This window comes from Staurois parvus, unplaced genomic scaffold (genome assembly GCF_062004578.1).
Source record: "Staurois parvus isolate SC_StPar_1 unplaced genomic scaffold, SC_StPar_1.0 ptg000151l, whole genome shotgun sequence".
NCBI classification, from domain to species: Eukaryota; Metazoa; Chordata; class Amphibia; order Anura; family Ranidae; genus Staurois; species Staurois parvus.
The window spans coordinates 8,925,927-8,938,395 of NW_028317947.1; the positions used below are offsets into that span (position 1 = coordinate 8,925,927).

The window sequence follows — 12,469 nt, forward strand, 5'->3', positions numbered from 1 at the left end:
ACATGAAGTTTGGAGGTCTTTAGCTATTGACTCTGCAGACAGTTGGTGACTTCTGCGCACTGTGCGCTTGAACATGCACTGACCCCGCTCTGTCATTTTATGTGGCCTACCACTTTGTGGCTGAGTTGCTGTTGTTCCCAGTTGCTTCCACTTTGTTATAACCCCACTAACAGTTGACCGTGGAATATTTAGTAGCCAGGAAATGTCACGGATGGATTTATTGCAGAGGTGGCAACCTATCACAGTACCACGCTTGGAGTCACTGAGCTCCTGAGAGCGACCCATTCTTTTACCAATGTTTGTAGAAGCACTCTGCATGTCTAGGTGATGATTTTATACACCTGTGCCCATGGAGGTGATTGGAATACCTGAATCCAATGATTTGAAGGGGGGGCCCAATACTTTTGACAGTATAGTGTGTGTGTATAATATATACACACACATACAGTGCTGTGAAAAAGTATTTTCCCCCTTCATGATTTTTTTTTTCTTTTTTTTGCATATTTATCATTCTTAAAAGAGAAGTGTGGAATTTTTTTTTCCCTAATCATACTTACCTAGGTGCATGCCAAATCGATCCAATGCTGCATGTGTCCCCCGCTGGCTCTAAGGGTGAGCAGAGAGCAGGACTGTCAGTCGCCGCTCTCTGCTCTGCCCCCCTGCACTCACTGGAGCTCTGGCTGAGAGGGGGAGAGAGCGGCTGGCTCAGGCTCTCAGCAGATCGCTGAGAGGCTGAGCCAGGTGCCACTCCAGACTATAAGGTGGATCCCGACCAGGGGCGGACCATGGGGCCCCCGGGCAATAGGAGATCATGGGGCCCCTGTGTCCTTGCCCAAACTCAAAAAAGCCTATGAAAAAGGTACCATGGGGCCCCCTACTAACCCTGGGCCCTCGGGCAGTGCCCGAGTTTCCAAATGGTCAGTCCGCCCCTGATCCAGACTTTGAAGTCAATCTTTCCCCAGCCTGGACCAGCTGAGTGACGTCAGTCAGCAGCGGACTTCAGCCCGCTGTCAGCTGAAAACAGGTCACAGGAATGCAGAACGAACTGTACTCCTGTGATCCAAAGGAGAAGTACAGCCAAAAGAGCTTTGTCTGTACTTCTCCTTTAAATGATTCAGGTCCTCAAACAAATTTTAATATTACACAAAGATAACCCGAGTAAATACATAATGCTGTTTTTCAACAATTTCATTTATTAAGGGAATAAAGCTGTCCAAACCTGCCTGGTCCTATGTGAAAAAGTAATTGCCCCCTAAACCTAATAACTCATTCTGCCATCCTTGGTGGCCACAACTACAATTGAGCATTTGTGATAACTGGCAATGAGGCTTTCACATCGCTGTGGAGGAAATTTCGTCTTTGTAGAATAGTTTTAATTCAGCCACATTGGAGGGTTTTTGAGCAAGTACAGCCTGTTTAAGGTCATGCCACAGCATCTTCATAGGATTTAAGTCTGGAGTTCGACTAGGCTACTCCATAACCTTAATTTTGTTTGTGGAGCCATTCAGAGGTGGACTTGCTGGTGTGTTTCGGATCATTGTCCTGCTGCATAACCCAAGTGCGCTTGAGCTTGAGGTCACGAACTGATGACTGGACATTCTCCTTCAGGATTGTCTGGTAAAGGCCAGAATTCATGGTTACATCAATTATAGCAAATCATCCAGGCCTTGAAGCTTCAAAGCAGCCCCAGACCATCACACTACCACCATGTTTGACTGTTAGTATAATGTTCTTTTTATGAAATAATGTTAGTTTTACGCCAGATGTAACAGGACGCGCACCTTCCAAAAACTTCAACTTTTGTCTCATCAGTCCACAGAATATTTGCCCAAAATTGGGGATAATCGAGATGTTTTTGGCAAATATGAGACGAGCCTTTGTATTCTTTTTGGTCAACGGTGGCTTTCGCCTTGGAACTCTTCCATGGATGCCATTTTTGCCCAGTCTCCTTCTTATTGTTGAATCATAAACACTGACCTTAACTGAGGCAAGTGAGGCCTGCAGTTCTTTAGATGTTGTCCTGAGTTCTTTTATGACCTCCTGGATGAGTCGTCATGCTCTTCTGGTAGGTCGGCCACTCCTGAGAAGGTTAATCACTGTTCCAAGTTCTCTCCATTTATGGATAATGGATCTTGCTGTGGTTACTTTTTCACACAGGGTCAAGCAGGTCTAGCCAGCTTTTTTCCATTAATAAATGAAATCATCATTTGAAAACTGCATTTTGTACTCACTTTGTATTTACATTTCCTTGTGTAATACTAAAATTTGATGATCTGATATTTAAGTGTGACAAATATTCAAAAAATTTTAAAAAATCAGGAAGGGGCAAATACTTTTTTCACGTTACTGTATATACACATATTAAATAAGCAAAGGTAATATACATATTTAAATTTAAGGGGAGCTCTTAGGTGGAGCCAGCTTGTTTTGAAGTTGTAAACAAAGTAGGAAGGGTTAGATCCTTTGTCAGGTGTTTGTTACTAGGGAATATCTTCTGCCAGAACAAAAGTGTACTTAAACCCAAGACGTCCTTAGATGTGCTGGCTGCATTTATTTTCTTTTATCAGGCTTTTTTTTTCCCTTTTCACATTAGTAATCCTGGAAATAACGCACTTCCTGTACTAGGGTGAACATAGTCCATACAAAAAACACTACTGTGTTGATCAACAAACTGAATACAAAGGATACAGAATAGGGCGCTATAGCTCTCCACATGATCCACCGGGGGTGCAGAAGAAATCTAGATAAAAAACAAAAGCAACAGAGAGCGCACACCCGCCCTAGTGTAACTCCGTTTATTGACATGAGAAAAAGAATAAAATGTACTCACACGATGGAGCAGTATAAATAGCACATCAGACAATATATGGTCCACCCCAGCTTCTCCCTAATGGCTAGTGGAAGATGTGTTGTGGAATGATGACAGTTCCCCAGCAAATGACAGCTCTTCCATACAGACCACAGCTGAGCAGAGCATACCGCCACTACTGCGCATGCGCCTGGACCAGCTGGCACTGCACGTTGCCTGGAAGACACGCCACACAGATGGCTGAAGAGAGGAGTGGGATGCATGAACAAGCATAATTGACGTGTTCTTTATCAAGTCACGCCCACACCCGTCCTACGTCAAACCATTTAAAACACTTTGTTGGTCAAAAATGTGCATAGCACTCTGACACCAGTAAAACAAGCAGATTTAAATTGGGTAGTCTCTGGTCTCACCGATTACCGTAAGCTCAACCTGTCGTGCGTGGTGACGTCATCTCAAAGCCCCGCCCTACACGTTTCGTCATCTGACGTCCTCCAGGGGTGCTATTTATACTGCTCCATCATGTGAGTACATCTATTTTATTCTCTTTATCATATCAATAAACGGAGTTACACTAGGGCAGGTGTGCGCTTTCCGTTGCTCTTGTTTGTTAACCTGTACTAGGGTGACAACTCTCGCTCATTATTCTGTATTCATGGAGGAGCAGCGTTCTCACATAAGGGCAAGAAACGGTTTAGAACTACAGAACACCTCCCTTCATCTCTCCTAATCTCCATAGCATGGGGGTATTCTGAAGTCCAAATGGTGAACTGTAAGGGGCTAATAGGACTCCTTGGGACGTTGATAGTTTGCTACAGTAAGATATAAGCTCAATGGATTTTTTCTACAAACAAAAGGTATTTTTTTACCTTATGGAATAACAAAAATTTTCAATGGTATATTTAACAAAAACCGAAAGCGAGCAAGTAAGAGCAGATCATTGTTGGGGTTTACAGACATTTGTTTTTTCACTACGGCTCAAGTTGGGCATACACTAGTAAAATGTGTGTTTGACATTTTTCGCTGCTAGAATTTTGTAAGAACATTTGTTGGTTTTCTAAATACTACATGCTTGGGACAAACATAGGCCTACATTCAGGCAAAACAAATATAAAAACAAAACAAACAAAAAATAAAATACAAAAATGTATAAAATATAAAAAATGGGGCAGACTCAATGGACCACTTGGTCTTTTTATATGTTTCTACTGTTGACCACAGTGATGAGAAAATTCAAAGGAGCAGGATGGATTTTTTCATGTACAGATTTCTAACAGTGTATGTGGTTTTCGTTCAGTACAGTCCACTCATTCCAAAAGCGAATGATAAAAGCAAATGAAATGTTGAACTACTTTCAGTTTGAATGTTTTGAGAATTTTCATACAAATTTTCCTAACAATTTTTCGTACCAATGTTTCTATTCCACTAGTGTATACCCAACTTAAGTCATTTATTGGGAAAGAAAGCCAAAGTTGCCCTCCACTCTCACCCCATAATGGCTGTAAGTAGTGACACAAAGTGCCCTTCATGCCTGATGCCCTCAGTATCTGTAATCCTTTCACTACCCATTGTTCGCAAGAAAAGTCCTTACAAAAGCCCCCACAATGGACAGTAGCTTTTGTTGCGTAGCTCACTTCTAATCATATCTCAGGAGTCTACTGCCTACGGAGTACCAACTAAGTCACTGATTCTGTTGGGGGGAAAGGGGATCCATAACATGGGAGCCTGTGCCAGTGTCGGACCATTCCTATAGGGAAACCCCATTTTTTTCCAGAAAAAAACAGCCCCCTCTCTCATATACATTCAAACTTTACATTCATATACATTCAAAGCAAACTTTATTGCAGATTAATTGCTGTACAGGGCTCCATGATTGTATTGGTGGTCCTGTATAGCCTACCTGACACTACCTTCTACCTTCCCTTCTTTCTTGCCATCCAGAGGAAAAAAATGCACTGCAGCAACTTGTGGGTGCAGCATAATTGTGCAAACAGTGGGAGAGGCTTAGAATTGGAGCCTACGTCCAGAGTGCAGGGGTCAGAAGTATATATAGTCCAGCACACAGAACACCATATTTCACCATAATTTCACCACCACCTCTTTTATGCATAGGAAAGCAGTACTACCTACTGTATACACACATACACCACTGTTCACAAGCTGACAGGCTATCAAGAATTTGATTCCTATTGAAAGGGGAAAGTAGTGATTTCAGTGTTGTGAAATGTGAAGATGAATATCTGCACAATGTCTATCGCTACAGAGGTGACTGAAGGCTTCTTTTATAGGGCTGTTACAGTTTCAGTATGCATAGTCTGGGCATAGGTTCATTTTTACCTAGCAAAAGTGTGATACTGCACCAAACCTGTCATCTAACCTTTTGAATTATCAGCACTGATCACTATATTGGTGTCACTGGGGATGTCAGTGGCAGTTAGTCAATTCCCCCACAATTCCCCCACAGTGCTAGAATGCCCGTCGCAGTCCTGCAGTCCCGCAATAAGTTGCTAATTGCCGCCATTACTAGTAAAAAAAAAAATCCAGTATACCTGTACATTCCACCATTTGTAGACGCTATAACTTTCACGTAAACCAATTAATTTACACATAGTGGGATTTGTTTTAACAAAGACATGTAGCAGAATACATTTTGGCCCAAATTTATGCCAAGATTAGATTTTTTAAATTTTTTTATTGTACATGTTTAATAGCAAAAAGTCAAAAATATATTTTTTTTCAATTGTCAGTCTTTTTTTGTTTATAGCACAAAAAATAAAAAGCACAGAGATGATCAAATACCACCAAAAGAAAGCTCTATTTGTAGGAAAAGAGGACATACATTTCATTTGGGTGCAGCATTGCATGACTGCACAATTGTCAGTTAAAGTACCGCAGGGCTGTATTGCAAAAAATGGCCTAGTCAGGAAGGGGGGTAAATCCTCTGGAGGGCAAGTGGTTAATACAGAGCATTAATAATTGACTCAAAATGCTGTGTTCCAGGGGTGGACTGAAAACTCATGGGGCCCCTGGGCAATAGGGGATCATGGGGCCCCTGTGTTCTTGCCCACACTCAAAAATGCCTATAAAAAAGGTACCAGGGGCATTTCATGGGCAGTGCCTGAGTGCTCGAATGGTCAGTCCGCCCCTGCTGTGTTCTTATATTTGATATTCGGATGAGGCATCACTGAATGTTAATAGATGTCCACAGTCCCACCCTGTGGAGACATCCAGCGATTACTATTGTATTGGTATTCTTGACATATTTTTTATTCTGAAAATTTAAGTATATTCTCAGTCCATCCACCTAGCTACAGCCGCTGGTTTTCTGATATTTTTAGCTTTTCATAAAAGCAAAGCCAGCAGAGTTGGTGAAACAGCAACTTCCTGCTGATTGCAAAAGCAAAAGAACGCTTTCCCAGGAACCCTTTAGATGTGCTAGTTCCAGAGAGGGAGCTGACCTCTGCATGGTGTAGACTTTATCTATGCAGTTCCATGATTATATTTTCAGATTTGCTTCTGGAATAGTAAAAAAAAAATCTGATTAGCACAGCACACCTAAAGTCTGCATCATTCAGTGGCCACCAAGGCAGTCTACACTGGATGCCGGGGATGTGTTTCTATTACTAATACTTATTGCTCATCATCACATACACTCTCTACTCTCAGTGCATAGTTACATAGCGAGACTGAGAAATGTATTCATACACAGGCATAAAATAAATTATTGCAGACCGGGATCCCTAGAATGATTCTAAGGTATTTATAGGGAATAAATGTACACAGAATTATAAAAAAAACAGGATTAAACAATTGAGAATTGAAAGTTGAATCATGAATTTTATTTTGTTTTTGGCTTTACTTACACTTTGACTCTTAAATTCTTATGAAGTATCTCAGGGGTCTTGTGTTACCACATCCAAAATGTGTCTAATTCAGGTAGAACAATTGCGAGAATATATTTATTTCAATAAAGTTGTTTTTGTTTTGATCCTGAAGTCACTTCCTGTGTTGCACTCATTCCTGGCATTGTCAAAAAAGGTTGTACAAGAATCTTCCAACACAACACTGTGTGACGGTGCAACCAGGAAATTATTTCTGTGTTTCTCTGGTTGCTAAGTTACAGGAGGTTTGGCAAATGAAAGTACTGTGAATATATATAGCGGTGTAGTTTTCAAAAGCATGTACTGCCACAGAGATAATATAAAGCAAATCATTACTGAATTTGGGAAGAAAAATTGCAGCAATGGGTATCCTCCTAAGCAGCCTTCACCAAGCAATAATGAACTTCTCTGGCACCAATGCTCGGATCATAATGCTGGGTCTGGACGCTGCTGGAAAGACCACAATTCTATACAAGCTGAAGTTGAATGAGGCAGTGTGTACAATCCCCACTATTGGGTTCAATGTTGAGACTGTTGAACCCATTCGTAATGTGACCTTCACTGTTTGGGATGTAGGAGGTCAGGACAGGATTAGAATGCTGTGGAAGCATTATTTTCAAAACACAGATGGCCTTGTTTTTGTGGTGGATAGCGCTGACCCTGAGCGCTTCAAAGAGGCCCGGTCAGAACTAGAATCCATCTTGGAAGCTAATGAAATGAAAGGAGTACCCTTCTTAGTTCTGGCTAATAAGCAGGATGTTTTTGGTGCCAGGAAACCAGGTGAACTGGTGGAGGAGTTGGAGCTGAGAAGCCTAAGAGGACACCAATGGCATATCCAAGGATGCTGTGCCACAACTGGTGATGGGCTTGTGGAGGGTCTGGAGATCCTCACCAACTTTGTGAAAGAGTTCAAGAAAAAAAAGCCATACTGAGATGAACAAGACATCGTCACCCATGTTCTCCAAACAATTCTGAAGCACCTTCAATAGCTCTGCACTATGTCTGTGTATCACATTATACAAAAACCCCACTGGAGATTCTCAGTCACTGTTATGGTCATTCCAGGTCTACAGATTCTTCTTTCGCCATCTTTATTTGGACAAATATTAGTTGAAATAGTTCCAGTTTGGACACATATAGTGATTAAGGATAATGGCTTGGATAAGGACCCCAAAGGATGCTTCCTCTTCAGTCCTGATGACACCCGTTTAAAACAGATGACCAGAACTACCCATCTTCCTGCAACTTTCAAAATTGCCATCCTTAGACAAGTTATAAAGACCTCCTAATGGTAAAAGGAAGCAAATGGTAAAAGGAAGCAAATGGTAAAAGGAAGCAACTACAATGGTAAAAGGAAGCAACTACCCTTTGCCTCTGCTTTTATTTAAAGTCGGTGTATCCCAGGCACTTGGGTAAGTTTGCCACAGCTAACATCCCCAGATGAAGGACTAAGTTTGCAGCTGCATTTCGGTCATGTGACATAAAGCACTTAATGAAATAGAACTCAGCTTTTCATAACCATTTACTTTATTAAAATCATCTTTTAAATTCCAGGAAGCTAACATTTTACTTAATGTACCTTTTTTAATTTTGGAAATGCATACAATTCATATTCCAGTTCTAATAAAATGTTCTGATTATCAATTCCATGTTGCAAATGTTTTCAAGAAATTCTTTATCGGATAAATAAATCTGATAACAGTATAAAAAGTGAACATCGAAGGTAACATGTAAAATAGTTTCTAATATTAATTTGATCAAAATATATAAAAGTTTGTATTGCTGTTAAAAAAAAGAAAGGTAACAATGAATTTCATTTTGTTGTGTAGACTACTGATCTATATTATCATATGTTTATTGCCCTGGTGCCCAACCTGTGGCTACATACAGTCTTTTGGTATTTGTGTGGCCCTTGGTCCTCAACAGTCTATAATGGGACTGACAGCATTGATTTTTAAAGAGGTAATGGTAGCAATCTCTTCTAGATACTCTAACTTGCCCCAGGCTTTATGGACTTTTATAGCATGTCTGTAGTCTGTGACCATCATTCTAACTAGTGTGTCTGCTGTACTGACAGTTCTCTCCAGCATTTCATTTATAGAATAATATGTGTGTTTTTTTAGGGTCCATTCAATCAGGGTGCTTGACTGTGTGCCCAATGCAGGAACATGCAGCAGCACTGTCCATGCAGCCGTGTGTCCCAATAGACTTCTATGGACTGCCGGCCAAGGGTTGCAAGCAACTCCTGTGCATCTCTGTGCCTGGGAAAAAACAGACCTGCACTGGGCATGCAGTCAAGTGTCCCTTGTGAATCGACCCTTAATAATTGGAGAAGTCACAGATAAGGACCCCTTTATCTCAGAAATTGCCAACCTCTGGTTTAGTAGCTACTGATAATATTTGTTTATAGGATTACACATTGACCAAAGTGTAATGAACCTCAGTGGCCTTTTGAATACCCTACACCAGTGGTTGTCAACTTATAGGCTAAAGGGGGCCTCCAATGTGGCCCCTGACATCACCAAAGGGCCCGTACATAATGTTCAATATATGTAATGCTTCAGAGGAATATCAAAAACTGCAGACCTAAGGAAATGAGGGTCAAAGATTGTTGAAATGGTACATTTTTGGCTGGACACATGCTGCAGAAGACAATACCAAACTGAAAAAATGTTACATAAAGCTAGTAGAGATCAATGCCATTACCCTAATCAATGTTCCCAATAAAGACTGCTTAAGCCTGAGGGCGGCACATCATATACCAAAGGGGCCCTCGGGCTACAGGTTGGGCACCAGGGTCCTACACTAATATTATCTATCAGTTATACCACAGAGAATTCATATAGTTTATTCTTTGTACCATTTCCTATGGATATTTCTATAGTTAGTTATATGCCGCCACCAGTGGCCTTATTTGGTAATGCATTTGTTTTTCATATTGCCTCCCTGAGATCTATGACACAGTTCCTTTGCATATGAAGCTCCTCCCTTCTTCTTGAGTTCAGCACTTCCTGTGTCATGGAGGCAGCTAACAGACCACATGTAACAGGGACACATGTATTCTGCATAGTACGCTACGGAAAGTATCATCTTTTGACCGCATAATACTGGAAACCATTCATTCTGCTGTATCCTGTTGTCACATGTACAGAATAAAGCAACTTCTGGATGAACACAGTATTGGTGAGTTCAAGCTATCTGATAAGGATTGCCCACAGTGATTATATCCGCTTATACAGGCTAGGCATAGAGGTCTCACAAGGGATAAATTGCTATCACAACAATCTGAGTCAGAATAATGGGGGTTTACATATATTGTTTTAGGGGAGACATGCATATATATATATATACTGTATATATGTTAAAGTGGGTGCATACATTATAATGGGGGTGCTGCATGCAATACTACTAGGGTGCAAAATATATTACTGTAGAAGTGCACATCTTACTAGAAGAGTGTGTAATAAAAGTAATATTATGGGTTGATGCAGTACACACACACACACACGTGTTTAACCGCTTCCCGACCGCCCTACAGCAGATATACTGCTACAGGGCGGCACGGCTGCGCAAAATCATGTATATATATATATGTGACTTTGCATTTCCGAGTAGTGGGCATGCGCACCGCTATGCCATTCGCGGCCGTCAATCACCGGGTCCTAGCCAGTGATCACTCGGCAGGGATGAAGAGCTAGAAGCACCAGCAGGAGACCTGAGAAGGATGGAGGCTGCACAGAGCAGGTGAACATGAAATATTTTTATTAAAAAAAAAAAAAAATGTAGATTTATAATCACCCATATCAGAGTCAATCCTATACATCAGAGGCCACCCCACATGTCAGAGGCTTCATCACATCAGAGGCCCCCTATACATCAGAGGACCCCTTATACATCACAGGACTACCTATACATGAGAGCCTCCCATCACATCAGAGTCACCCCTATACATCAGAGGCTTCCATCACATCATAGTCATCCCTATACATCAGAGGCCACCCCACATGTCAGAGGCTTCATCACATCAGAGGCCCCCTATACATCAGAGGACCCCTTATACATCACAGGACCACCTGTACATGAGAGCCTCCCATCACATCAGAGTCAACCCTATACATCAGAGGCTTTCATCACATCAGAGTCAACCCTATACATCAGAGGCCGTCCCATCACGTCAGAGGCTTCCATAACTCCAGAGGCCCCCCCCGTACATCAGAAGACCCCTAATACATCACAAGGCCCTTATACATGGAACCTCCCATCACATCAGAGTTACCCCTATACATCAGAGGCTTACATCACTCCAGAGGCCCCCCCTGTACATCAGAGACCCAGCCCTCCCTTCAGTCTTGCACAGTTGTACAGGCTCCTCTCCTGTATGGCTTATTCTAATTATACTGCACACTGTGAGCGTCTCGTAGTGTGCATTAGAAGCTGCAGCAAGTCAGATAGATCTTGCCTTATTTCTTGGCAGGATTACATCCAGCATCATCTAGCCCTTCCCTCGCCAGCCTGACTGTCCTTGACCCACCCTTTCATTCATTGAATTTCAGTTCTTTCAATGATGGAATCACATGTTCAGCTTTAAACTAAAGTTATTGTGTTGCAATCGTTTTCTCTCCTCTCTACATTTATGTTTCACTTTACTGTACGCCATTAGAGATGAATGGAGACTGCCATTGCTGACCTCTCCATCTCAGTTCTCTGGCTCTCAAGTCGATGCTAAAGTTTCAGTGCTGAGATAAGGAATTCTAAAATTGTTCTTACGCTCATTTACAGCATGCGTCAAAGTAGTATAGCCAGACACAGCCAAGCAACTAGCATTTATCAGACGGATACCAGTAGTCCCCATCCCCATACTTTTCATAGGACAGGGACTTCGAAGCCATTTCGTTTTTGTACAAGGGTGCCATCTAATGGATAATATTGTGTATGACAGCCACTGAAAAATCCAATCAGCCAGAGGTGGGCAACTGTGGCCCTCCAGCTGTTGTAGAACTACAAGTCCCATGAGGCATTGCAAAACTGACAGTCACAAGCATGACTCCCAAAGGCAGAGGCATGATGGGACTTGTAGGTCACCAACAGCTGGAGGGCCACAGTTGCCCACCCCTGCAATAAGCCATGCATGCACAATAACAGTGGAAAATGTCTATCTGCAGAAGAATAAAGAAATGAAACAATAAAGCGGGACTCCGGACAAGTTGTTTCTAATCCAGTACGGCCTCTGCACTTTCATCAACAAACAGCACAGAACATCAATTTTAAAGCCTTTCATAGGTGACGGGTTTTGATTTTAGTGCAAGTTTTGTATTTTTTACTGTTATTTACCAATAAAACTGGCAAACTAACATTTAGGCTTAATTTAAGCCCGTCTTGCTCGCTGAAAAACGATCTGAGAGGATCACTTTTCATAGTGTGATACAGGTGCAGCTTACAGCCTTTCAGAAGGTGACACTGCCACCACCTGAATACCTGTTTTTTTTTTTCTTTTACAACCAAACTGCTTTTTTTTTTATAGGAATACCACTGAAAACCATGATATGAGGTGGCTCTGCATATATTTTAGTATTTTGTTTATTTAAGAACAGGGAAAAATCTTTAATCTCACAACAGCAAATATGTTAAATATTTCAGATTTCTTTCTGCCATCAGGAGGAGCTCCAGGCTCCTTTCCATGTTTACCAGGCTAATCTTAACTGCTTTGATGAAGAATGTATCTTTTCTTCTAAAGCTCAGAGAAGCCTACATACACAGCTTAAAATCAAAGGACCGACTT

General features: G+C 41.6%; 1 protein-coding gene across 1 annotated transcript; it reads left to right on the forward strand.

The window, feature by feature from the left end:
- Positions 1-7,005: 7,005 nt before the first annotated feature.
- LOC149463895 (uncharacterized) lies at positions 7,006-9,863 on the forward strand. The gene has a single exon (XM_089674397.1). It carries the CDS (start codon positions 7,053-7,055, stop codon positions 7,620-7,622), a length of 570 nt encoding a protein of 189 aa, XP_089530523.1. The 5' UTR covers positions 7,006-7,052; the 3' UTR covers positions 7,623-9,863.
- The last annotated feature ends 2,606 nt before the right edge of the window (positions 9,864-12,469 follow it).

Bases quoted from the DNA above. Each gene is read 5' to 3' on its own strand.
- LOC149463895 (XM_089674397.1), top strand. From the start codon at position 7,053: ATGGGTATCCTCCTAAGCAGCCTTCACCAAGCAATAATGAACTTCTCT.